The following is a 27,520-nucleotide window of genomic DNA, read 5'->3' as shown; positions in this document are numbered from 1 at the left end:
ATATTTTGTACTGCAACTGCAGCAGAAAAAAAAGGAATGTGAAGGGTAGCAATGGGGAATTCTGTCCAAGACTAACGATGTTTTCAAAAGGGAGAAGTCTGATTTAATTGTCTCCTCACTCCCCAACGGTCTTTTTCTTCATAAAAGAAAGTCTAGCTGTATTCCCTTTACTCCTTCACTTTTAGTTCTCAAAGCCTCAGAAACAATGCACGTTTCTTTGTTTCCTTCTTAAATGATCAGCAAAAACAAAGACCTGTTATACGTACTGCTGAATTGCATCTCTCAAGTACAGAATGTGCATTTCATAATTCACACGTGCGTTAACTGTTCGAAGGAACAACTGTGGTGACTGTTGGCTGCAGCTTTCTGTCACAGAACAGAAGACAAGGCAGGCATCTAATTTTCACCGTGCTCCCACAAGCACACACAGCTAGTGAGATGGCTCAGTAGCTGGGAGTACTCCATTGCCTCATGCTGAGCACTGAGGTTTAGGATTTGCCTTAGGATACATTCAAAGAAGTCTTGCTCTTCTGAAGGGAGGCATGGTATTACCTGCATTTCTCTTCTAGATAACTACCAACAGACGATGTAACACTAACTTAGAGGAAACTTTACGGTTTGGTTTATGCAAAAATATAATTGCTGCAATTTGAGACTGAAGGGTAAAAACTGCAATGGAGCCAAAGCAGAGATGATGAAATAGCATACAACTATTTGAGTGGTGTGCACCAATTGGAATGTAATTAAAGCTCTGCTTGTTTGGGGGATTTGTCTCGAAGTATTCCACCTCTATCATTACAGTTCTAGTGGAAAGATACTGACATCATAGGAAGATATGCTTCTCTGATGAGCTTGTGAAAGACTGTTTACCAAGATAATGAGGATACATTCAAAGCTTTCTTGTGCCTAGGCCTTTGCCATTCTTCTCATCTCTGCAATGAGCTTTTCATATCAGTGACTCTCTATATTATGCTAGTAGCTGCAACTGCTTCCTATTATTGAGAAAGTAATAAATTCCTGCTTCCCGGTAACAGCAGAGACTTCAGTTGTCCTCAGCTACCCAAAACAACTGTATTAAAACTCCTAATTCCAGATCATGAAAGAAAAACCTCTATAATCTAACAACTAACAGAAACTCCTGTTTTGCTATGCACTTTTCTTAAAACTTGTCTATTCTGTCTATTCTGTCTATTTTCTTCTTTTTTATTGGAGAAAACATTTAGTCTGACTTCAGTCAAATGCAAGTATTTGCAAGACATGAAACAGACATTTATTTATTTATTTATTTATTTATTTATTTATTTATTTATTTAAAGTGCTGGAATACATATGTATTATTTAGAGTATTGTAGTATTTTATATTCTGAAACAAAATAATAATTTTAGAACATGAGGTTGCAATTGACTCAGTCTATATCCAGAGACAATTTATTCAGAGCACTTAGAGGATGTGCGTTGAATTATTCTGCAAATAAATCAGTAGAGACTGAAAACAGCTTTGAAAGCTGAGCCAGTTAGTGGTGTTGTTCAAGGCAACTGGCAAAGCAGCTCCAGTGCCAAACTCAGTGTTCCCAGAAGCCGTGGGATCCACAGGCAGACAAGCAGCAGTGTCTCCTTTCTGCTGCACATGAACTGTATGGGGAAGAAGATGTCACCAGAAGAAAGAGCTGTTGTCACTATGTTTGACTTATTTTTGATTTCCAGGAGAGAATTTTAAGAAATACAGGCAGTCAGATTAGGATAAAAATGTGAAAGACACAAAACTTCACCAGAGGGTCTTTATTAACAATGTTCTTTGAGCTGACTCCAAGCAAATCGAGTCATTGAAAAAAATCTGTTTTGTTTTTTTTTTGGTTGTTTTTTTGTGTTTTTGTTTTGGTTTGGTTATTTTTGTTATGTGTAATATAGACAGGAAGCATGTCTGAGGTTTAGAGAAGATGCAGTATACTTCAAATACTTGAATGAAATCAGGTGTCAGCTGTCATTTGTGCCTCTGAAAACCGTCCTTCAGCCTTTGCCATCTGCACCCTTTCCCACTGCCTGGAGACCTGCTGCTACTCTTATCTCTTTCCATGCCTGTGCTGTGTCTGATAAAGGGTTCTGCTGTGTGAAATGCATATTAGTTCACTGCTTGGATTAATAGTAGCCATCAGTGGCAACTGCATTCTAAAATAATCTTTCCCAGGAGAGCTAACTAGAGAAAGTCCATACGCATCACATTAACAGCATACATTAAATATTATAATGCTTAAATATAGACCATGAATTCCTACATTAAATTATTACATATTCAAAAATGAAATGATATAGCCAGGTATGTATTCAAAGGGAGAAAAACAAACCCTTTTGAATAAAAAGAATGGGAAAAAAAAACAAGTGTTACATTTCAACAAATACTGCAGCAATTGAAGTGTGGGAATTAGTAACTGAGATTGGAATAATGTCCTCAAAAGCAGCTGTTTCATTTCTAGGAGCTACAATTTTTTTCTGTACTATATTCTGTACCATACAAGAGGATGCAGTGCTATCATAAAAGAATGAACTCTCAGGAAGTTTCCCTCATCTGGAAAAAAAATAACTAGAGAAACTGACATCTTTGAAAACACTTTTCAAATCTCATAATTAATTGAAAATTCTGTACAAATTCAGTTCTTCAGCAGGGGGACAACAGGTAAATATCATGACCTTTCCTAGGAGGTTCCAAATTCATATTTAACCTACTGCCAATTCTGGGAGACCCAGATAGGAAAATAAGAGCAAAGTACTGATAAGAGTTCAGGAAGAGGAGTTAAAACAATTTACTGAATAACAATTCTATCCTAGATGACTAAGAAAAGTTTTTCTCTATGCCAGACTTCCATTACATTCTTCAGCTGAAAATCTTTTTCTCTCCTCTGGCCCCACCGCAACTGCTCCCCATCCTTCTTGTTCTGGGAGCCCTGCACCTGGACACAGAACTCCAGTTGCGGCTGCACAAGGGCAAAGCAGAGGTGGACAATCACCTCCCTTGCTCTACTGGCCACCTACCTTTAGATGTGGCCCAGGATACTGTTGGCCTTCCAGGCTGCAAACGCACTCTGTTGGCTCACGGCCAGCTTTTTGTTCATCAGGACCCCCAAGTCCTTCTCTGCAGGACTTCTCTCAGTGAGTTCTTCTCTCAGTCTGCACATATATCTGAGATTGCCACACCCAAGCACAACACCTTGCACTTGTCCTTTTTGAACCTCACTCTGTTCACGTGGGCCCACTTTTCAAGCCTGTCCATGTCCCTCTGGATGGCATCCCTCCTTTCTATTGTGTCAGTTGCACCACTCAGCTTAGTGTCGTCAGCAAGCTCAATCCCACTGTCTGTGTCATTGACAAAGATGTTGACGCGCACCATTTTCACAACAGACCCCTGAGGGACACCATTTGTGATCAGTCTCCATGTGACCAATCTCATTTTAAACTGAATACAGTAAGAATTTCATAGTTACAGACCAAAGCATTCATGTTGCTTTTTTTTGTTGTTGTTTCAGGGTACATTATTACAGTATGCAGAATTTTTTGTCATTATTACAACATTTCATCACAAAGATGGAATACACATCAGTTTGGCATCCCCAAGCAGCCACCACAGTTGGGATACCGTTGCTTTTCTTAACTAGCATATTTCATAAAGCATCAACTATTAAGCAGAATATCACTCTCTCTTCCATCTGTTAAGAAAAGACTATCTCTAACTACTTCCATCACATAGTGATTATGTTTTAGATTAAAGCAACAGGACATGTATTTTAGGAGAGGTACTGCAGGCAGGCAGGCAGTGAATCAAGAGAATGCATTGAGGTATCTCTGTCTAAACAAGACTCAAATCCTTCAAAATCGTTATAGCTTTGCTAAGTATGGTTTTCCACATTTGTTAATTTCAATAAAAGTATGTAAATTTTAATAATAAATCTACTAAGGTGAATCTTCACTTATTTTACAAAATAATTTTTGAAGTGGGTACAAATCATAGATGAAAACTAAGCAGGTAATTTGAAGCAGGTTGAGTTTAAATAATAAATAATAAAATACACTACACTTTAATCTGCTGAGCTCACTTCAGAAAACATGACACTTTCTGAACTGCTTGCCTCTACAAATGCATGAAACAATGGCAACATCTGAAGGCTCATAAGAAAGCATCTAAACTGAAACTTCTTTTAGAGGACTTTCTGTTATGATTAGATAAGTGGCCAGGGATGTCCACAAGATGTGGCACTTTGATAAATGAGAGAAAAATGGAAAATGAGAAAGGGAGGAGGAACTGGTAGAGCAAATGGAAAATGAAAAAGGATCAAAGGATAGCGACAGCTACTGATGGGAAAACCCACCCATGCAGCATAGACAAGAATGTCACCATTAAGGAACATGCTGTTGAAATAATGATAGGAGGCCTAGAAGATGAATTTTGCAGTGTGTCAGGTGATCTAAGACTATGCCAAAGTATTATTCTATTTTTGCCCTCAGGCTTACGTTTCCAAAGCTCACAAATTCAACTCCCAGAGGAAAAATCACTGTAAATTGTCCAAAATTATCATTTATGTACTGTCATATCTTTAGAAAAATCTACCTGTGAGCTGTTCAGTGGGGTAAAGCTACGACACACTGTGCATTTGTAAGACTAAAAATAAACATCATCAAATCGTTGACTAATCTCACTCTTAGATGGCAGTGCTGTGTCTGGGGCTTTGGGGCCCAAGCTGTTACAACTCTAGCTACAAACATATCATGACTGTTCCAGTATACAGAACTGGTGCAGAAGATCTGCAGGCATAATTAAAGTGATAGGGAACTGTAAAACAAAAATGCCACCAAACAAGAATTACACTGATTCATAGAGACCAGCTAGAGTGCTCTGTGCCCTTACTCCTGAATCCCAATAGGGCTCCAACAGCATCTGGATTTATGCTTTATCATGAGACCATACCCACATTCATCTTGGGCATTCTATGCAAGATTTGTAGTGTCTGCCCAGATGCATACAACCACTAATTCTGTATGCTTATCAAATTCTTTACCTGCAAGATTTTAAAAGTTTTAGTATTATCCTGAGGTTATTCTTCAACACTATTTTCTCATTCTTTGGTTGTGTTTTTCAGACCTCAGCTGAAACTCATCCAAACAGCTGAGCACAAAATGTCCTCAAGAACAGGAATAATTAAAGTGCACAGTAACTTTCTTCAAATGTCTCCTTAGCTTTACAGGAACTTTAACATTCTAAGCAACTGAAAACCAGCAATATGTTATTTCAAGTGACAGTTATACAGGAAGTGTCCTTAAAGCAGTCTCCATAGCACTGTTTTTTCCACAAGCATAGGTTTGTTTTATGTTATGCTGGTAATATGTATTGAATCATGCCTGGAGTTCTTAGCCTAACATGATTCTGTACAGTATTATTTCACGGATGAAAGAAATCCATATTCACCTATTTGTGCAGAGGCCTGAAGTCCTCCCAGGTGTGTCTCAAAATGGTTATGACATCCCAAGGGATGGGTTTTGCTTTTGGATCACTAATTGAGTTGATGGATGTGAACACTCATGCTGCTAGATAGCAAGCTACTGGCTACACTTCTAAGGAGTGAATAAATTATCCTGAGCTTAGCAGAAATTTATGTTTACAGAATAAGGAAGGGTACCATCTGTTCAAGAAGAGATAATATAAAATTTTTTGGTGTTAAATTGTTCACTTCTGATACAGCTGTATCATTGGTGCATACCCCATATACTGAAATTATGCGGAAGCCAAAATCTACCTTTTCAGAACAATGGCAGGAAATCACATAGGACTGTATGCAAGGTGGATGTCACAATTTTGAAAACATAATGAATGCTTCTGGAGTAAATGTGAGGGAAAATCTGAATTCTTAATGGGGGGAAAAAAATGAGAAGGAAGAACTTTACTAACACCATTTATATGAGTTTGAAATAATTTCACATTACCTCAGCTATTCTTCAGAACAATTTTAAACTTGGACTAAGCAAGGTGTCTCACACCAGGAAACAGAGGCACTCTCTGTACTCAGTTCATTTCCATATTTCTAATAAAAGTCCTTACTAACTTCTGAGGACTGAAGTCCTCCTCTGTCTCTCTAGAGATCATACAGCCAGACCTCCAAAGTCATTCTAAGTAGGTTAAGGCAATGGACATGATGTGCATACAGAAGCTGAAAACACCCAACAGGATCCCAGCATTACAGTCTATATATTGAATCATTTTTTTATCTTATCCATGATACTATCTAAAAAACTTAATTTGTGCATTCTTCTTGGGAAACTCTGATCACACCCTATACTCCATAAACATTTTCACTAATACTTACTGGAGATGATGCAAGCTAAGTTTTAATTACATTTTATCCTACTGGATGAAGGAAATTATTAGTGTAATAAAAAATCAGAAAAATGAGCTGGTAAATAGCATCTCATATTTATTTCTACTCTCCCATCTGAGAAGAAAGAGAAATCTACACATTCCTCTTCCTTGTGTTGGCAGTTCACTGAGCCAGAGAAAATAGAATCTATTATGTTTTACTATTCATATTACAGAGTATTTAGGCATAATAGATAAGTGGATGGTCAAATACAGAATAGTAAGATTTTCCATGTCCTAAGAAGCTCATTATTTAAATACAAAGTAAAAGCCAGCAGACTCCTACAAAAGCGAATGCAAGGACTAGGTCAGTCACAGTAAGCACTAGCTCTTCTGTTGCTTTTTGCTTGTTTCTTTGTTTTGCAGGTGGGTTTAGTAACATTTTCAAAATTAATTTGCAGGATATAGATAAATCATTTCTGGTGTTTCATAGCATTGTATCCTAGAAGCAAGGGATTAGGCACAAGATGTTTATTAAAAAATATAACAAATGGATAATGAAGTCCCATCATAGATCATAGAATCTTTTTTGTTGGAAGGGACCTTTAAAGGTCATCTAGTCCAACTCCCCTGCCACGGACAGGGATACCTCAGCTAGATCATGTTCCTTAGAGCCTGGTCCAGCCTGATCTTGAATACCTCCAAGAACTGGGCCTCCACTACCTCTCTGGGCAAGCTATTCCAGTGCCTCACCACTCATTGCAAAAATCTTCTTCCATATGTCCAATCTAAATCTCCCTTCTGTTAGTTTAAAACTGTTACCCCTTGTCCTATCACAACAGACCCTGCTAAAGAGTCTGTCCCCTTCCATCTTATGGCTCCCCTTTAGGTACTGAAAGGCCACTGTCAGGTCACCTGGAGTCTTCTCCAGGCACTCTCAGCCTGACCCTGCAGGGTAGGTTTTCCATCCCTTGGATCATTTTTGTGAGCGCACTCCAGCAGGTCCACATCTCTCTTGTACTAAGGACTCCCCATCTGGATGCAGTACTACAGGTGAGGTCTCACAGTGCATAGCACAGAGACAGGATCACTTCCCTCGCCCTGCTGGCCATGCTTCTTTTGATGCAGTTCAGGATACAGTTGGTTTTCTGGGCTGTAAGAGCACATTGCTGGCTTATGTCCAGCTTGCCATCCACCAGTACCCCCAGGTCCTTTCTGGCAGGGCTGCACTCCATCCTTACATCTCCCAGCTACTGATAGCAGGGGTTGCCACGATCCAGGCAGGCACAAGACCTTGCACCTGGATTTATTGCATCTCTTGAGGTCCTGGGCTCACTGCTCGAACCTGTCCAGTTCTCACTGAATGGCATTAAAGGCCTTACTGAAGTCCAGATAGATGACATCAGTGTATCTTCTGTCTTCCGTTGTCCACTCATGTGGCTATGCCATCATAAAAAGCAACAAAGTTGGTCAGGCAGGGCTTGCCCTTGGTAAAGCCATGCCGGTTGTCCCATATCAGCTCCCTCAATTCCATGTGCCTTTGCATAGCTTCCAGGGAGAATCTCCTCCATGATCTTCCCTGGCACTGAGGTGAGGCTAATGGGTCAGTAGTTCCCTGGGGCATTCTTCCTACTCTTCTTAAAAATGGGTGCTATACTGCCTTTTTTCCAGTCACTGGGAAGTTCACCTGAATGCCGTGACTTCAAATATCATCGAGTCTCATCAGTTGGCTGATGAACAGAAAATAAAAACTTTAAAAGTTTTCACTTGAATAGCCATTTTTAAAAATCATTATTATTATTGTAATGGCAATTGGAAGCAGTGCTGTCAGGATAAGAGGTGATGCAGTCACATCAGGGTGTGAGAAAATGATCTTTGCAGTGGTAGACTGATCATATATAAAAGAAATTGCTTTCACCAAGGTCAGAGGAAGCATCACAAAAATCAGATGACTTAATTAGAATATGTAAAAGAAGCTGACTTACATGGACATGATACTGAAAGAATATGCTACATATAAGCACATAAATAGAGAGGTGCTAATTGCTGGCTTGAATGATAGATAAAAAAGTATTGTCTGCGGGGGGAAACTGAATTTGTGTTTGATAATTACTGAGACTAAGGGGTGAAGGAAAAAAGGCAGAACAATGAACAGGGCTGTACAGACCTCTACAGACAAAGGAGATTCCTTGGATGAATACCTTCAAAAAATATTTGAGGACACAGAAATGGATAGAATCATGACAGACTGGTAGGGGAGGGCACCATTTCAAGAAGGAAAACATGCTGGCAGTGGTGAAGACAGTTGAGAACAAAGCAGTCGTTCTGATCTTTGACTACCAGAATGAGAAATCTCAAAATAGAAAGCAACTCTACAGCAGTGTCATTGGAGGAATGCAATTTGGTCTAATAGCTTAAACATAAGAGAGGAATAGAAGTTTAGGGTGATATTTCTACATCCATTAATTTTTGTATACATCTTCCTCAATGTACTTGGCACCTACAGTGTGTTGCTGCAAATACTGTGGCATCATCCTTTCTTCCATAAAATTTGTACTAGTATTTTTCCTATGCACAAAAGTATGGAAAAAATGACAACAGTCATTAAATGAACAGGCATGCAGTCATTTTAAGTTATTGAGATCTCTACTTAACACATTGCATTTCTCAGTGCAACATCCATTCTCAGACGAAACAAGAGGACATTTGCCTGTTTTAGAGTTGGAGCAAAATGACCTGTAAAGGTTTTTCACCCACTAGATTAATGACAACTGAACTTCTATGTTACTGTTTCACTCAGTTCAAAATCTTAACAGTAAAGCTCTGCATGATCTCATGCATTTCTCTCTCAGTTAAATCAAGAACCCATGCGTTCACTCCAATAGAGACATACTTCAGATATATTTTATATACTACTGAATATCCTTATCACACTAACCAGAATATAATCATGAAACAAAAAATAAACTGATACAGCTTGGCAGATGAAATTAAGTATCTGTATTTGAAATATTACTCTCAATCTAAGTTTTTCATGCATACTTCCCTTAGTAAGCAGCTCACTATTTTATACTAAGAGTTGCATCTTAATTTGGATTTTTTTCTTTTTTCCTCTTTTTTAGGATTTAGACCAGACTCTTTAAGATTACTTCTGTGAAAGAATACCTTAAGCAACGCAGTTCAGGGGAACACAGACAATGTTTCTGCACAAGCTGGATTAGATTATGAAGAACATTCACCTAGAGTAAGTGATATCATTAGCATTCTAAATGTTTTGTGAATATTCGTGTCAGTAATACCGGGTGCACTGTTAAATAACAACATTGTATAGGGCTACTTCAGTGTGAGCTAAATTCTCAAAATCCCAGTTTGTCAAGGGGCTTCTGTGCCTCCTGAGCTGCAGAGGTACTGAAGGTACAGAGGCTCACAGAGGTACAGGAACACACTTCCATGCTTTTAGAGCTACTGCTGTGCTTAGGTGAATAAGTGAAAGATTCCTTCCAGCACCAACTGAGGCAGAGTTGGGAGGAATTTAGTGGTTTGCTAAATCCATTTTAACATATAGGTGATTAAGACAACTGAGGATCTAGTTGTAGCCACCATATCAGCATTTGCAGATGTGTTTAAATTTATGTCTGAGGTGACTTGCCCCAAGAGTATGTGGCTGAGATGGAAATACTTACCAAGGACAAGAAAACTTTTCCAACAGTTTTACAGCTCTTGAGTTGTCCAGCTCTGCAAGGGATTTGGTCTTAGGTCTTCTAAAGCAGCTGCTGCAGCAATGCAAGCATGAATTTTTAAACAAAAGAAACAATAAATTAGAACCTTGCAAAAATTTTAGAGGAATGAGTCTGCTTTAGACTCAAAATAATTTCTAGTGCTATTTCTAAAACTAAAATACCTTTGAAGTTAAAACTGTGTGTAAAAGGCATGCAGTCTCACATAGTAACTAAATGATCTCATTAAAAGTCCATGAAAGTTACAGCTCATATGGTGCATTTCCTAGATTCTGTACCCAGGACAGTACTTCTTCGTACCAAAGTCATTTAAATACGTCTCTGAGGTCAATCAGATTTAATTTTTTAATTGATCTTGCAGTAATAACTTGGTTCCATAGCATTCTAAACACATTCTCTCTGCTTATTGTGGTGTTTCTTTTACAATACATTTTATTGTATTTTACTTCAGATTATACAATCTGCCATTTATACTGCATTGCAAGTATATTACTACGTTGTTTTATTATAATGTCCTTGCGATCTACAATTAGAGAGCAGTTAATTTTCTCAAGCCCTTTACACAGTAAGGCTTAGAAGTACGGCAAAACTTGGCTGCAGTAAGATTCAACCTTTGGGATCAGTGCCAAAAGGTGGCAGCAAGCTGATGTACCACTGCACCATACTGCAGCAATTTTCTACGTCTCACCACAGAACCAAGAATGCGTGCTGAATGAATAAGTAGCATTCCAACACCAGCATTTACAGAAATGCTGCCAGGCTTCCTAGCAAATCTGATTTGATGAACAACCCCATGGATTTCAGTCAAATAAAACTCTAGCAATTATGTTTCTTAAAGGTCAAAGAGGGAATAACTTTATATTTTTGGAATGAGAAAGGTCTGCTGTCTTGGCAGAAAAGACCTGTTCACCCTCTTTTTAAGGCATGAAGTAAGAAAGGAATCACCAGAACAGAGGACTAGTGGTACTACCATAGAGGACAAATAGAGGTTACTATGCCAAGGTGTTGCACAAAGACATAATTATCCAAGAATACAAAAAAAATTAAAAAAAAAAAATTAAGCCTAGTAAATAAATAGTAGAGAGTATGTGGGAATTTCTTGTCCAAAATATAATGTTTATTTGTAGTTTTCTACAGTAGTCCTGAGCAACCTAGAACTCATAGAATAAATATATATCTCAAGTAGAATATGAATAATAAATTCTGAGTCTATTATTATGAGTAATCTGGGGAATGGAGAGGGGTTCAGGAAGACATAAATTGTCCCTAAGTTACACATAAAAATAAAAGGCATTTTATTTCTGATCAGCTACTCCATCTGAGTGAAAGACAGATCAAGACAGAAATTTATACTTTTATTGTGCTGATTCACAGGAGTCCTGAGTGGATTCCTGGAACACTTTCAGACCCTACCCGAACAAGCAAACATATCTGTTTGTTTCTATTTTAAGTCATCTTAAAATATTTAAACGTTTCCATGAGAATTTTGCCTGTCTAGGGGCAGCATGTGGACTTCTCACAAGAATTATCAAGAAAATGAAGTAAAACTTCTCCTGAAGGTATCATGTCTGATGCTGACATTGATTGTGTAAGGTGCTAACTACCTTAAGTAAGTGTCAAGGTATCTTCAGGGCAAGTACTTAATAATGCCTATGATAAAACAAACGTACTCCTTTTTATGCAGTAAACAGGCTCTGCTCTACTCGTATTTTTGGGAAAAAAAAAAACAACAAAATGTGATGTGAAGACAGCCTTTATTCCTCCATCAATTTACAGAATTCTAAAGGTTTCCACTGAATTCCAAAATAGATTATAAGTTACACATAAATTACTAGATGATCTTATTGGTCTTTCCAACCTTAAAGATCCTATGATGCTATGATTCTACTTTTTCTTACAACGCTCTGTTTGTTGGTACTGGCTGCAGCCTCCTTTAGTGATGCTTTATGAAAAAGTACATGCTGGTATATTACTTGTACATATAAAATAAATCCTATTTATTTTTCCTCTAAGTTTATGTAAAAATTTGACAGTGCCAACTTCTTAACTTTTATTTGACATTGTCACATGAGATATGTTTTGTGTTAGCTTAAATTCATAAGATCCTTTGCTTGAAGAAAGATCTCAAAATCTGTAATTATCACCTTAAAACTCTGTTCAATTCCTGCATGAAAAAAGACAGACTTCATTCTATTATTTATGCTTGGGAGATGAACAGACATTTTCCTGCTTGTGCCAACAAGCGAACACCTACTTGTTTCCTTTGATTCTGAAAAAAGTGCTTGGAGAAACCCAGAATACCAGGCTGGCTTAATTTGTATGCTAAATTCAATATTTCATTTAAATACTCCACTCTGTGGTCCCAGGTGCTAACAGAACATCAACATCTTGGTTCCGCAAAATTAAGCTAGTCTTCTTATTTCTCCCCCAGAAAGAACAAAGCATTTTTCAGATAATAGGAGAAAATGAGGATAATAGTTGTCCATTAGCCAATGTTTGTACAGTGCCATGAAGATGAAGAACTCCTAGCGTTTTCATCACCATATGTTTTCATCCGTTTCGTTAGCTGCAGCATGGAGAACAAAATCAATAGACTGTACAGTATCTAAGGGCTTCAGGCTTCAGCAAATAAAACATCAAGCTCTGAAAACGGAAGCAAGATCTCCTACAAGAAAAAGATGCAGATATATGACAAGAAACAGTTTATCTTTATTTCACCACTGGCATTTATTCCTGGGTGATTGGGACTAATTTTTTCTCACTCATTAGTGAAATTACTGGATTTAATTTGAATTTACACTGAGTATATGGCTCACTCATTACATTCCCAATTGTAGTTTCTTTTTCAATTCATTGATTGTTGTTAAGATATATTTCAGCAGGGACTCTCCTACAGAATATGTATTGCCAACAAAGGCGCATGTATGAACAAAAGAAACAAAAATGAATATACAGTATGCTGACACTGACTGCATCTATCAGATGACATACTGGTAATGGTAACCAGCATTTTACCTATTGTTAGGAAAAGCACTTTACAATTTGACTTACATCCACTCTCAGTATAAAAGCAATGTAAATTTTAACAGTAAACAAACCCTGATCAATCTGTTAAGTTCTCTGATTACTATACTGCAGGGGAACACATATGGTATAAACGTGCACTTCATCAAACTGCTGTTTTCTCAATACACAAGTCATGCAGACAATGTCTGGAAACAAATATGTCCACCTTTTATAATAACTGTTACATTCTCTTGGGATGACAAGGATGGCTCTTAAACATACCACAGCACAAGAACATTTAAGGAGCATGTATTTCGCTGTAATGTTTTCTCTCACTTGAACACGTCTAGTTTTATCATCACTAAACTTTAACTGCAGATCAGCATAATTGGACCTTGAATTGTATTTCAAATTCTTTAAGGATCACATGGAGCTGCCTGGAGACACTACAGCTTACAGTTTGCTTTACTGTCACTTTTCTAAATACCATGGCATCCCTCTTTATGCTATCATGGACTTCCCTTCCCTGTAGGTCATGACAGCATTCTGGTACAAAGAACTATGTCTGTACCAAAGGCCTCACATTTCCTCTTTTTTAGGGCAGTTTGTACAATCTATCCCATTATCATCAGTTTTACAACAATGAAGTTTGCTGAGAAATGAACACAGACAAAATTATATATAAAAGGATACTTAAAGTCAATGGAACTTAAGTGAAAATTTAAAATAAATTAATTAGCATGCTTATTACTTTCCAGAGATCAATTATTTCATAAATAGTGCTGGAGGCATGGATTTGAATTTTAACTGAAGTGAAAAGGACGGAGGTGAAATAATACAGAAAGACTTTAGAAATAAACTAAGAAAAAACAGCTTCCTATATATCACTCAAGGGTTAGTAAATGCATGCTTGTGTACATTATGTGAAAGGACAGATATTAAACTATAAAAACACAATTAGTTCTCTTCCATCGGTTCTAAGTAACTCTGAATACATCATCAGTTATTTTGTAGCATATTAGGATTATCATGCGACATCTTTCTAAATCCACTTAAAAATGTTCCTGTTTGCCTCTAATCCAAATTACTGTAGTCACTGCAGATTTCATGCAGCTAGGCAAAGACAATTCTGCTTGATCAGTTCAACTTTAAAGCATAGTGACACAAACGATCTATCCTTACTTATTTTTATTTGCCTTCTCTGCTCCAACTGCAGCCCAAAACACCATTATTGTGTGAAGCAGCAGCCCAGGGAACAACCATTTCATAGGTCTGCACAGAAGGACTGGAGCATCTTATTAAAAATAAATGTTATTGCTTCAGCAATGAAAAAGCCCAGCCCTGCAAATTCTTACCTACATGAATAGTGTCACCTTTATTATACTAGCAGTAAAACTGAAGGCTCTAGAATTGCTCAATGGATTTAGGATTAACTACCTATCTGTGGACTGAAGTCCCAAACCTAGTGTTTTCTAATCTTGAAAGATTATCTTTTCATCCAAAACCACAATTATGACAGCTATTTTGAAGAAATAAAACAGCTGCTGCTCCGCATATAAAATGCCTATATATCACTGGCTACAGACAATAAATGAAACACTGGAAAAATCCACTGCATTATACCCCAAACTGCTCCTGTTTATGCTCAGAGTGGCACTAAAATAAGTGTTGATGTTTTATCACTGCTGTGCAGGTCTACAAATCTGCATCAGACTTCATCATACTGCATGACAAATGAGAATGTGTTTCCAATTCTGGGCCAGCCTGATGTACCACAACTATACTATAGCAAAAAAAGCATATCTTATCAGGACAAGCCTGATCTAAGATTTTTACTGTACTTTTTCACCTTTCATTTAAGCTTACATGAATTTAAGATCTTTCCTCAAAATTATTTATTGGTGAAATCCTGACATGATGCAGAGGAGTTAGCTGAATAACCCTGTAAAGACACTTTTTAGCATGACTGCTGCTGGTTTTTTTACATCTGCAGAGAGCACTAAGGTTTCAGTGGAGTTATGGAAACTGCCTTAGAGTAGCTGATTAGAGAGAATCAACATAGGAGAGTATATATTAAAAAAGCTAGTATGTTATGAGCAAGCAAAACAGATAGCTGTATGTGTCTAAAATGTATTTCAAACTGATCTACTAAGAAATGAATTTTTTGTGGAATTAGAATAAAAGTATGACTAGCAAGAAAATTATAGGTCACACAAAAGCAGCATAATAGCACCAATGTGTAAACCACATGAAAAAAGATATATTCCAGAAGTAACAGCAGTGTGCACTGCAGGCATCTAACTCCCCTCTTACTATGAGATCAAAGTCTGTACTGAGGATATACACAAGTAGCACTGTCTTCTAAAAGAAAATACAGCAAACAAAACAGTCAGAAGAGTGGGAAAAGAAGTATGGTAGCTCTTGTCCACTTTAAGAGATAAAGGACAACAAAAATGTTCCCATTCCAAAGCAACAGAATCTGTTTCTTTAGGATGGAGGTAAAACCGTATGGGAGATTCTACAACCTTCCTCTTGCTCTCTGAAAGAATTAAAGGATTCTTTCCAATTGAAAGTAAAGGTATTTCCACAATAACAGTAACTGATGGTCTGCAATTAGCTGGGCTGAATCCACTGATCAATTCAATACAGCTTAACTGGTGAAATAATGGCAAAAGAAAAGCCTGGTCTGCACAGCGCTTTGCACCTGAAATCAACTACAGTAGCACTGGATCCCTTCTCAGACTACATGCAGCAGGGCCGGGGTCCTTCCCACACATGCTTACTTCAAGAGGGCTTCAGTTTAGTACTCCTAAATCATTTGATATGCTCTTTATGTCACTATTCTTGATAGCACTTTTCCCACAGGTGGAAGAGTCCAAGAATAGTTTCAACTAAAGATGGTGGCAGTGAAACTGGATTACAGGACTGAGTCAAAAGCTATCAGAGTTTTCTGCCATGATCTCTATCTATTTGATCTACAATGTCTGACAGATAGAGGTTTTTAGAACTAATTACTGGACCTGCTCCTGCCTCTTCCTGAAGCTAACAGCCAACCCCAATCAGTTATGTCCTTAATGTAACTGTATGTCTTTGCCACAGAGATAAATTAAGGATGACACATTTCATATCAGGCTATATCTGACCCTGTGACACTGAATTCATTAAGAAAAATGAACATCAGAATTCATTAGATAGCCTGAAAAGCCTAATATTTTTCTTTTAAAATTATTACGGTTTAAAAACAAAACCCAAACTCCCAAACAGATTCAGTGCAGAGCAGGCATGTGTGCACAACATAAATAACTGGAGCTATACCTGAGGCACAGATGTTTCAAACCCAGATGAAGAGGCTGGCCCAAGAGCACCTCTTTTCCATACATACACATAAGCAGATGAGATTTGTTTGTTCACTTTTTAGCTCTGTATATGTAAGAGGACATATTCTTGTGTTTCTCTGGATTTCATTTGATAACTGTGTATCAGATGATTATTGGAATTCACATACATGTCCTTGTGGTATTTTTCTGAAGGTTCTTCCTAGGTGACAAAACCTAATTATTCTTAAGGTCACTACTGGATGTAGTTTATTAGAACAGTCAATGACAGCAATCATGGTATTATTTCAGGTGTACCTACTGGTTGTAGTTATTTGGCTATTTCCTCACCTTTCTAGTAAAGAAACAAAAATTTGTTTTGTTCTAAATCAGAGAAGGGTGGAAACAGCATAATAAGATGTGACAGGTTACAGCAAAAGTCAACTCTTGAGACTTCTTTTATTTCCCCATGCCAAACTTGAAGATATTGTGAATTCAAATCCTCTGTGCTAGTCATAAAATTTTAATTAGCTAAACTAAAATTACTGGTACTTTTTACCACTGTTCTTATTTATTTCTTAAACTACTAGATTTAGCACCACCAGAATAAATTGCAGATTGCAAAAGGTCACCACCTGTATGTTAACACTTCCACTTCTGCCTACACGTGAGCATTCTGTGAAGCTTGATTATAATTAATCAGTAATCTAGTCTCTTATTTTTGACTGCCAACTGATAAATTAACTATTAGCTACAATCACAGATGGAATATTAATTTCTACAGTGCCCTAGGGGTAATTCTGTATGTAATACAAGATGCCTCATGAATGGATCTGATTCAAAGCTTTAGTAGAACTATGAAACAAAGCAGAGCGAATCTAGTCAGGATCAGCTGCAGCTATATTAAAACCAAAGTTACCCACATCAGCAATTTTAGTAAGCAGCTCTGAGATACATAAGAACTTAAATTTAGATATCACATGAAAAGATGAATTCCTCTTTCAAACAATCAAACTTAAGCACCTTTGTTTGCAAAGCATTAGTATTACCCAGAGGTTTGTGAAAGACAGTTTGACTTTCCAGGTTGAAATATGTTCTCTAAGGACATCACTGTATGTATGCTGTGCAATGGGGAAAGTTCTAGTAGGGAAATAATTGGTTTTTCCCTAGTTGCTCTGCAGTACACACTGAAGCATCTCTCTACACTCAAGAGCAGCAGATGGATCCAGAGGTTCTGCCTCTGGTTTTGCCTGTTTTTCAGCTTCATATTTGCCACAGGCTTCATCTTGCAGCATCTCTCAGATTTCTAGTGCATGAAAATGACCTTTGCACAGGTGCAGAAATATATTCAGCTGTCCTCTTTCCCTATAGTCTTTTCATGGTTTCTCTGCATTTTTCTAGCCTTTGAACGTTGTACAAGACAGAGAAAGTATTATTTTTTAATAGTGGAGGCAGGATGTTCCATAAAATATTAACAATTCAGTGGCACTTGGAAGTAGCAAAATACACTTCAGATGTATTACATTGCATCAGTTTTCCAAAGACTATAGAAAACTGAATACAGCAGGAGTTCCTAGTTAGACTATAAGAGAATGCAGCCTCTTTGTAAAGTGCTAGCCTGTATTTTGGTAGCTTACTGCAACCCAGCACAGAATTATCCAGTCAAGGCACCTGGTCATCTGACTACAAATTATTTGAGTCTTGAGTCTATCAGCAATCCAGAATGGCATTCACAGCACCAGAAATACAGCACGAGAAAATGCTTGAATAGGAAGAATAGGATGAAAATCTCTGAGAAAGAAACAGTTATTTCAAACTTATAAAAGAATATTACTAATTATTATGAAGCTTTCCCTCCATAGAAATTTAAATTCCTTTTTCATTTTGCAATCAATCACTGTAGCATACATAACATAATTTCAAGCTTTAATTATAAAAGAATAGGCAATGTGCTTTGAAAACAGGGTAAAGATGTAGCCAATTTAGACATTTCAAGCAAGACTCATATTGTGAGTTCACCTTTGTTGTTGCATTTTAACATCTTAAGCATTCTGTATTATGGGAGGTTATCACTTATTGCACAGCAAGTCTAAGAGAGCTGCTGTTCTCTGTGGACCTAACTGTTCTGTCTCAGGCACAATCTGATATGAAATAGCAGAGCAGATGAGAAGCCTAGCAACAAATGGTGGCAGGGGAAAGCAACTACCAGCACTGACTGCCAGACCTACACAACTAAGGAATAATGCCCAGAAGGGAAAGAACAGCATCACTTGACAGCTTATTACACACAAAAGTACTTCTATACCACATGGAGCTCCCCCTACAGAAATATGAATAGCTTTTTTGCACGAAGTGTAAAATCTCATTAGCTACTGCAACCCCATTTACAGTCATTTAGGTACCCTGAGCTTTTGATGGAAAACCCCGTCACATCTGTATTTACAACCTCTGCCAAAGCTCAGGGTCTTGTTAGGCTCACAGAGCACAAGTTTGATTTCTTTGTTACTAGCTGAAAGATTTTTGGAAGGACGAAGCATTGGCTGTGTGCTAGAGAGCTGCCTTCAGCTGATGTCCTTTAGGAAGGCTTATCCTAAATTTATCAGCAGAGGGCACAAGAAAGCAGCACTCTTCTGCAATCATGAAAAAACAAAGGGATAGCTCACTAGGTCACTCCTCAACAAGCCACTGGGTTAGTGTTGTCTTAAAAAATAAAACAACACTGGACCAACTATATATCAAGCCTATATCATTTTGGTTGAGTAAACCCTAACAGTTCAACTGAGATATTACTGATGATACTACTAACTCCAGGATGCTTCAAATATTCAGATATTTGAAAACCTCAGTGCCTGAAGATGAGTATTCATAAATTTCAAATGAAAGAACTAGTTCCTAGTAGTATCAAGCAACATATTGGCAGATATTAAATCCTACTGCATAAATAATCTGATTAGAATCATAGAATCACCAAGGTTGGAAAAGACCTCCAAGATCAAACAGTCCAACCATCTACCTACCACCAGTAATTCCTCACTGAACTGTGTCCCTTGGTACAACATCTAAACTTTAAACCTGTACTTGTGAAACCTAACAGCATTTACTTTGAATTTTCAAAACTATGTGTCCCTTACGCTCGATGTAAAACAATTTAACTAAGCAAGAAAACGTTGAGAAGCAAGGTAGGCTAAATGCTCTTCACTGGTAGGTTTCTGGATGCAGAGGATCTTGGCAGAATTTATTTGATTTATCTGTAAAGGAAAAAAGGCTACTATAAAACAGCTTGCAATGCAAAGTTCAACATATTATGCTATGCAGTCTTTCCCAATTGTAGACCACTCCCTTCTGAGAGGAAAACAGGGCCTGATAAGCTGGACCCTACCTACAGGGAAGTGTGCAGCCTCCCTGAGGCCCAGGTTAGGGAGACATTGCTAGGAAGCTCCCTGGTCTGGTACTTCAACTTACCTGACAGTTGCTGGAAATACAATACAGCAGAGAAGAAGCAGTTTAGGAGGTTCCTGGAGTGTGTGGAAGATACCAGAGGAACCACCTTGCTGTTTACAAGCAGAGAAAGACTTGTGGGAGACATGGTGGTTGGAAGCTGCCTTGGGCATATTGACCACAAAATGATAATTGTCTATTCTTGGTGAAGTCAGGAAAGAGATCAACAAAACTGCCACAATGGACTTGCAGAGGGCATGACTTAGAACTGTTTATGGCATTGGTGTGGAGAGTCCCTTGCAGAGTCAGTGCTTAAGGGCAAAGGGGTCCAGAAAGGCTGGACATTCCTCAAGAGGGAAATCTTAAAGGCACAATAATAGACTGTCGTGACAGTGTGCCATAAGATGAGCTGCTGGGAAAGAAGACCCATCTGGCTGAACAGGGAGCTTTTGCTGAGATTCTAGTAAAAAGAGTTTACCACCTTTGGAAGAAGGGATGGGCAACTTGGGAAGAGTACAAGGATGTTGTTAGGATACGCAGGCAGAGGGAAAATTAGAGAAGTAAAAGCCCAGCAAGAAGGAGGAAACAGCCCCTCACTACAAGAAAGACGCTGTGGCCCTGGAGCATGCCCAGAGAAGGGCAATGAAGTTGGTGAAGGATCTGGAGCACAAGTCTTATGGGGAGCAGCTGAAGGAACTGCAATTGTATATTCTGGAGGAGGCTCAGGGGAGACCTTGTCACCCCCCACAACTCCTTGAAAGGAAGTTGTAGCAAGGTGGGAGTCATACTCTTCTCCCAGTGTGCTGTAGTTTCTTTGAACTCTGGTTCTCTGCAGCTTATATTTACATCCTGCAGATAGAGCTTTCAGTTTCCAGAAACACAGAAAGCACTTATACAGATCATGGAATGGCTTGGGTTGGAAGGGATCTCAAGGATCATCAAGTTCCAACCCCCCTGTTACAGGCAGGGTTGCCAACCACTAGATCAAGTACTAGATCAGATTGCACAGGGCCACAGCCTGTCCTTAAGCACCTCAAGGGATGAGGCATCCACAACCTCTCTGGGCAGCCTGTTCCAGCACCTCACCACTCTCTCAGTAAAAAACTTCCCCCTAACATCTAATCTAAGTCTCCTCTCCCTTAATTTAAAACCACTGCCCCTTGTCCTACCACTATCTATCCTTGTAAAAAGTTGATTTCCCTCATGTTTGTAAGCTTCCTTTAAAGATTGGAAGGCTGCAGAGTGGTCTGCCCACAACCTTCTCTTTTCTAGGCTGAACAAGCTGACTTCCTTCAGCCTGTCTTCACAGGAGAGGTAGTCCAGCCCTCTAATCATCATGCTCTCCTCTGGAGATTCAAATTTGTTATGAGAGCAGTAAATGCCCTGTATATTTAAGGATTGGGACCTTATAACTCTAACAGAAGGAGGTAATTAGTAAGGTAAAAGGTTAAAGAAAGCTTATTTTCAATTCTACTGAAGTATCTATTTCAAAATGTTATTGTAGTATTGTGTTAGAAAAATTGGGCCCACCCAGACTAGATTTTTCTGAGATTGTGAAGTGTTTTTACAGTTGTATGACCAATGCAAAGAATGACATTTGAAAAAAGTCTTGCATCACCAAGTGGTGACTACTCTACTCAGATTTCTACCCATGAAATTGCAAAACCAGATAGGGATTTTATTGTTTTGGAGAACTGAGCCTGTTACTTGTTTTTCCTCACTCAATATTCTTATTGCCTGAACAGAAGATTTCAAAGCTTTGTTTCTTCTCTGATGCTACATAAAGAACAAAAAGCATTCATCACTCATTGAATAAGCACTTTGAAATTTTTGCTAACTTCCCAAACATGCCACTTCTCTCTGGGAAGCGATGGATTTGAGTGGAGTGGCAGATACAGCTGTTGAAGCATTATGGATTCTATTTATCTTTGGCTGGAAGACAGGGTCAGAGCCAAGTACCAATTTTAAGAAAGTCTTGAGCTCTGAGAAAGAAAACTTACCTGATGTCAAGTGCTCTGCAGATTGTAGTGATTACAATAAAAGACCACTCAGCTGTTTGGAAAATAATGAAATGCCTTCATGAGTGGTTCAAAATGAAGGGTACAAAAGAACTTAAAGGGTGAAGCAAAATACTGTGAACAGATTGTTCATCCTTTGGGATAGAAGAGAATGTTACCATTAAATGTAACACACGCAAGGTATAAAACGAAGTATGCAATTAGCCTGCCATTAAAAGATTCTTTCTTTAGACTGCCTGCTCTGGCTTGAAAAAAGTTTTCAGTGAAGGTGGAGAGAATATTTCTCAAAAATCCACAGGCAAAATTCAAGTTAAATCCTTGACGGAACAGACTTTGTATACTTACACTGTAGGCATAAATACTGTTATTTCAAAGCAGCTACTTAAAGCCAGGAAGTCAGATGCCATTAGCTGCCTGGGTTCTGATGCACAAGTCTTCTTATCCCATCAGATTCTAACAGCTTGTAGAGCAGAAGGGAACCATGGGGATCTCATCTAGCTGGAGTTGTTGAATACTGGAAAACTAGGCTTGCTCAGAAAAAGCAGAATGACAAAATACTGGCTTACTCCTGATCTTGGATGGTTCTGGTAAGGAAAGGAAGGGGATGAATATTTATTAAAATCTCTGATTATCTTCAAAAGGGCATCCCGCTTTTATGTGCCTTCTGCAGCTATACAGTGGATTCCATATGATTCAAGGAAAAAGCACCAAGTCTGAGAGGTTAAACCCCATTAGATGAATAACTTCTGAGCACAGCTCCTCTGCAATCAACAGTCTGCTCAAAGGCTGAGGAAGCATTCATTTCCCTTTAGACCTCCATGAAGACAGTGAATGTTTATTTCATTTTTGCCAAGTCATTATAGGGAAAGCAACTTGAAACACTGGAGATTGTAGATCCTGCTCTCTATAGTGTGGTAAAGCTGAAATACTTTTAAAGCAAACGTAAATACAAATATTAGACAGAAATTGTAGATCAGATTGGCATACGTTTTTGGTATTCTATACTATGACTTTTATACCTTTTTAGAGCACATCTTGGACAGTTTTTGTATGCATGTCCTAATTTCTTCAGCAAAGTTCAGGAGACAGTATCTTGGAGGCTCTTCTTGTGCTTTGCTACAGATGGGAATGTTGAGAATTCTTGTTATCTGGTAAAATTCTAACTATCAAAGATTTTCAGCTTATTTTTGTGGCTAGGTTTGGAGTAGGTGGTTTGGTTTTTTTTTCTTCTTTTTTTTTCCTATATCTCAAACTTGAGTGAGTCTGTCTGTAACTGAAGATATAAAAGTTTGCACACCCGTGGACAGAGTTTCTGTATTAGTTATTGACAAACTAAGTAGGTATCAGTACAGTTCAGAACAAGAAGAAAACTGAAAATGCACTGTTAAGCAATTCCAAAAAGCATTAATGCACCTTCAGCCATTCTTCTTAGTAAAAGTACTCTGTGGTTGAACAGCATGCAGTGTCAGGATTAACTAGGTCAGCAGTTGGTGTCAACACAAGATTTGTTGAAGGCTGCAACTTAACCTGACTGCAGCATGCTAATTCAGTAAGAGTATGTAAAAAATTGTATGTAAGAGTTCTATAAGATAGACGGCATTAATCCTGCAGTGCATGGTTGCTGTACTTCTGTATAAGGGAAGGTTATAGCCGGACACAAGTATGGAAAACAGCTGCGCACAGGAAGTGCTATGCTCCATAACTGCTCATTACCTTATTTGTTTCATACTGGCTATCAAAGGATTAAGATGTATTTTGAGAAATATTAATGAAGCTTTAGAGATACATGTATAAGCTTATATGAGAACAAGATTTTCCCCTATATTTTATTTCATTTGTGGCTAGATAATACCTTGCTTGAATGATCATTACATTTCCTAGGCTAGGCTCTTTGATAATACTTCCAGTAATCAATGTTTTTCCTTTCAAAATGAATTGACAGATCACTACCTGAGACATCAAATCAGTACACTTTGGATCATAGCCTGTTTTGTGTCTATCTTTGTATATGACATTCAGTATTCTGCCTCTCTCATCACTAGACATGCAGTAAGCAGATATTAAGCAAAAGTCTAAATGGCAATATAAGTATTGCTAATACTTATTTTTTCAGTGTTTCGATTATTTGGTCATAAATAGATTGAGTTTTCTTCAGCTGATGCTCTGGACAATATGTATGTAAGTTCTGGTACAGGCTTAGAACAAGTAATGTCTTGTCTGCAGTTACTTTTATACATGGCACAAATTATGACAGCTGGCAGAATATGATATTTAAAGAACACCTATATAATTGTTCTCATTGAGGCTAATTCCTTTAACAAATGGACAAATTCCTTTTTTTTTTTTTTTTTTTTTTTTTCCTGTAATTTAATCAACTAGGCTTAATTTTTCTAAATTTAATCATTCCAATCTGAACCACTACACCGTGGCAGACTCATCCTCCTAACTAGAACGTCTGCTATTACAAAACGACAATACAGCTACAGTCCTGCTAGGGTGGGACATCCTAGGGGACCAAAGTACTTCAGAAAAGTTTGTAGATGTAGCAAAAAAATAAGTCTTGAGATGTTGCTGAGCTGCACCCAGCTCAAATCAAAGGTTGGCCTGCAGCCACCTGAACTTCAAAGACATGTCACTGTCCCTTCATAACCTGAGGTTGACTCCAACTGTATAACAATAAGATGACCCTGTGCAGAGCTTTTCTCGGCTCTCTCAGTGAATTTTGGAAGGCACTTTGTATCCTCTGAGGAAACCTATTTGGTACCATCATTTGTAGCCTATCATTGCATGGCTGTAATCGGTTTCTCTGCTATTTGACACCTCTTTTTCTGAGTCAAGCCCTCAATGGTCACATAGTATCTCTCCTGCATTTAATTCTACAACTTCATTTGCTACAGTAACAACAGGCAGCTGGGGCAAATAAACCCCCAAATTTGGTTTATTTTACAGCAGCTCCATTTAATTCAAGATGTTACTGCATTGGTTAGTATAGTTTCAGCTCTGCAGTAAACTTATGACCAGGCGAAAACACTTCAAACTTTACTGTTTAAAAACAGTTTGAGTTTTCCCCGTTCCTTGTTTTAATGACATGAGAGACTGTGGTGTTCAGCGTGCTTCCTGTGATCGGGAGATTGGCATGCGGCTCAGCAAGAGACATCACTGCTGGCCCCCCAGTGGATGGTGTGAAGAAGAAAGCAGAAGTAGGAAGGATTATTGCCGCACTAGCCTGAGGAGGTGACAGTCACTGTGTCAATGGACCAACACATTACAAGCTGTGAACCAGTCAGCTAGGGTGACCCAAGCTAGAGTCACATGCTCATGTGATGTTGTAAGAGAGGCAATCTTAAATGCAATATGGACTTCATTCTGTCAAAAAACAAGATCCATTGTGCCAGGATATGGAAAGGCTGGGAAAGTTATGATCACCAGTGTAATCGTCTGATGTTTTCCAGCCTTGTGATGTTATTTATCAATACCACATCAGGCTACTACATTACCTTAAGTACCAGATTAATTTAATTAGGATTATCATTACACAGATAAAAACATGAAACACTGTGGAGCAATTACTGACAAAACAGCTAGTTCAAAAACTAACTGGTATCATAAAGATAAACACTAACTCAAGTTTATACCACTGAAGTTTCTTAATATTAACCAGCACCTGTTTACTTCCACTACAACTGCTGTAGCATTGCCAATCATGAGGATTCCAAAATTATTTAAAGATGTCATACTGTCCTCAGATGTTTAAAGCACTTATTCACAGTTTTTTCCATTCTTACAGCCAATGTGAATAGAAACCTGAAGCTAAGATTCTCACACACTAACAGCTGGAACATTAGCCAAACCATGAAATATAACAAGACTCCCAGTATTAATAAGTGTTATCAAATCTCAGTTCAATGTTGACCGAAGAATAAGGCTAAGATTTTACTAAATTTTGATTTTAAAACTCCAGAATAAATACAGATACGTACACAGAAAAATACTGTCACAGGGGGACAGCAGTGCTGCAACAACAATAAAATCAGTTTCCCTCCTTCCATGCCTTAGGAAGCAAATCACAGATGACTATGGGTCTTTACCACATCACAATGTAAAATGTCTTTGTACATTTGCTCATGAAGCAAAACATTCCTACACCAAAATGTCAGCAAGATATTTGTATGACGGAAAGCTCATTGGTTAACAGTTTGTTCTTTTCATGAATGTTATTGTACAAAGCAGGAACAAGAGTAGGATAGCAACATGGATAAGCCATTAAACATGTTCTGCAGACCTTGGTACTTATGGCTCAGTCATCAAGCAGGGCAAATGATTTTAGCCAAGTCATTTCAGCATCTCTTTGTCTGTAACACAGGACCATCAAATTTACTTTCTTTACCCTGACACTTTATGATAAGTTGTTCAAAAGCTATATTTCACCTATTACATGTTTGTTGAATACTGAAAGGGCCAAATATCAGCAGAAAGACATGCTCTGGAGATAATAAATTATCACTGCACAAAGGTGTAAGAGAACTGCTAAAAACCCTAAGGTGTTGTCTTTCCAAATACTGAAAACAGCAAGTATCTCAACACACAATTTTGGTGTCACTTCAGGAAGAAGAGACAGAGCTTTCCACCCACCACTGAAAGCCCAAAGAAAAACCCTTTATTACAGTGTTTAAAAAAGACTTAAAAACACACTACTGCTTCTACACTGGTATTGCCATAGCAAGTCTTCCAACAAGAAAGCCTTCATAATATTGAAATAAATAATGCAATGCAATTCAGTATTTACTAGGAGTGCTCCTCTTGGTTGCTCACTTCATACCACTGATGCAGCACTAAGCATGACACTTCTAGTTACCAACAGAACTGTTTCTGCCTATCATCCACTATGCCACAGCTCTTATCTCCTGGGCCATAGTATGTCAAATACTTCTACATAATTAAAGCCACACTGATTGACTGGCTAATAATATCACAAGGATAAGCTGCTTTTTAAAGCTTCCATATCTTTAATCAAGAGTCATGTTCCAGTACCACAAGCTTGTGCATCTAAAGAATTGTGTGTATGTATTTAAAAAACATTCTTTTTTTGTCCGCAGCTGAACAATGACAAGAAAATATCATTATCCTCTGATTTCCCTGTGTGATGATAAATCATGGACTCTACAAAGGATGGAAGAGGCACTTACTGAGGTAGGCAAAATGCACGTTTTCATTAAGTGTGGAAATTACAATTTATATTCCTCTCTTGACATAAACCTTTATTGCACAGACCCTTATCAGATTGTGTTGCTTCATCCATCTCTGGGATTTCTGATGTTGCGGTGGGCTTTATTTAGTGATTAAAAAACAAACCAAACAAAAAAACATCTGCAGAAGTCAGAAATGTATGATGAAATGAATAACAAGGTTTATGCCTTATCAGGTTATTTATATTTTAATGTACTGTAACGCTAATAGTTCATTCTCTTTAAATGTAAATCTGTTAAGGGTAAATTTAAATATGAAGGCAAGCAATTCTGGTAGCATGGCAACAACTTGCTATGCTGCTAAGTAAGAATTTGGATCCAAGGCAAGCCTTTGCTTCTTTCCCATCCTGGATCAGTTTATAACAGTGGAAATATTTGTGTTCTTTGTGAGACTGCACTTACAGTTACTCCTACATTGGAAACA

At 38.0% G+C, this 27,520-nt stretch overlaps 3 protein-coding genes across 7 annotated transcripts in view; 2 read left to right on the top strand and 1 right to left on the bottom strand.

Annotated features, from left to right (window-relative positions):
* FAM189A1 (family with sequence similarity 189 member A1) overlaps positions 1-9,536 on the top strand; it is a 168,265-nt gene extending 158,729 nt beyond the window's left edge. The window contains exon 15 of one of the 2 annotated variants that reach the window (XR_006179849.1): positions 9,460-9,536. The gene's annotated coding sequence lies outside the window, so the exon portion shown is untranslated. The remainder of the gene's footprint in view (positions 1-9,459) is intronic. The other variant, XR_006179848.1, reaches the window with a different exon arrangement.
* APBA2 (amyloid beta precursor protein binding family A member 2) overlaps positions 1-27,520 on the bottom strand; it is a 90,026-nt gene that overhangs the window by 54,953 nt on the left and 7,553 nt on the right. For 2 of the 4 annotated variants that reach the window (XM_042875933.1, XM_042875932.1), the window contains exon 2: positions 10,021-10,110. The exons of 1 other annotated variant lie outside the window; for it this stretch is intronic. The gene's annotated coding sequence lies outside the window, so the exon portion shown is untranslated. The remainder of the gene's footprint in view (positions 1-10,020; positions 10,111-27,520) is intronic. One more of the 4 variants, XM_042875934.1, reaches the window with a different exon arrangement.
* Positions 9,494-27,520, top strand: part of MPHOSPH10 (M-phase phosphoprotein 10) — a 44,720-nt gene continuing 26,693 nt past the window's right edge. Inside the window, exons 1-2 of the mRNA XM_042875940.1 lie at positions 9,494-9,581; positions 26,947-27,040. Of these exons, the coding sequence (XP_042731874.1) occupies positions 26,994-27,040 (47 nt within the window). The 5' untranslated portion in view covers positions 9,494-9,581; positions 26,947-26,993. The remainder of the gene's footprint in view (positions 9,582-26,946; positions 27,041-27,520) is intronic.

The sequence above is a fragment of the Lagopus leucura genome, unplaced genomic scaffold (genome assembly GCF_019238085.1).
Source record: "Lagopus leucura isolate 7727_CA_CO unplaced genomic scaffold, USGS_WTPT01 Super-Scaffold_100015, whole genome shotgun sequence".
Taxonomy (NCBI): domain Eukaryota; kingdom Metazoa; phylum Chordata; class Aves; order Galliformes; family Phasianidae; genus Lagopus; species Lagopus leucura.
Note: the sequence above shows the minus strand (reverse complement) of the source record. Positions and strands in the feature narration are given on the sequence as shown.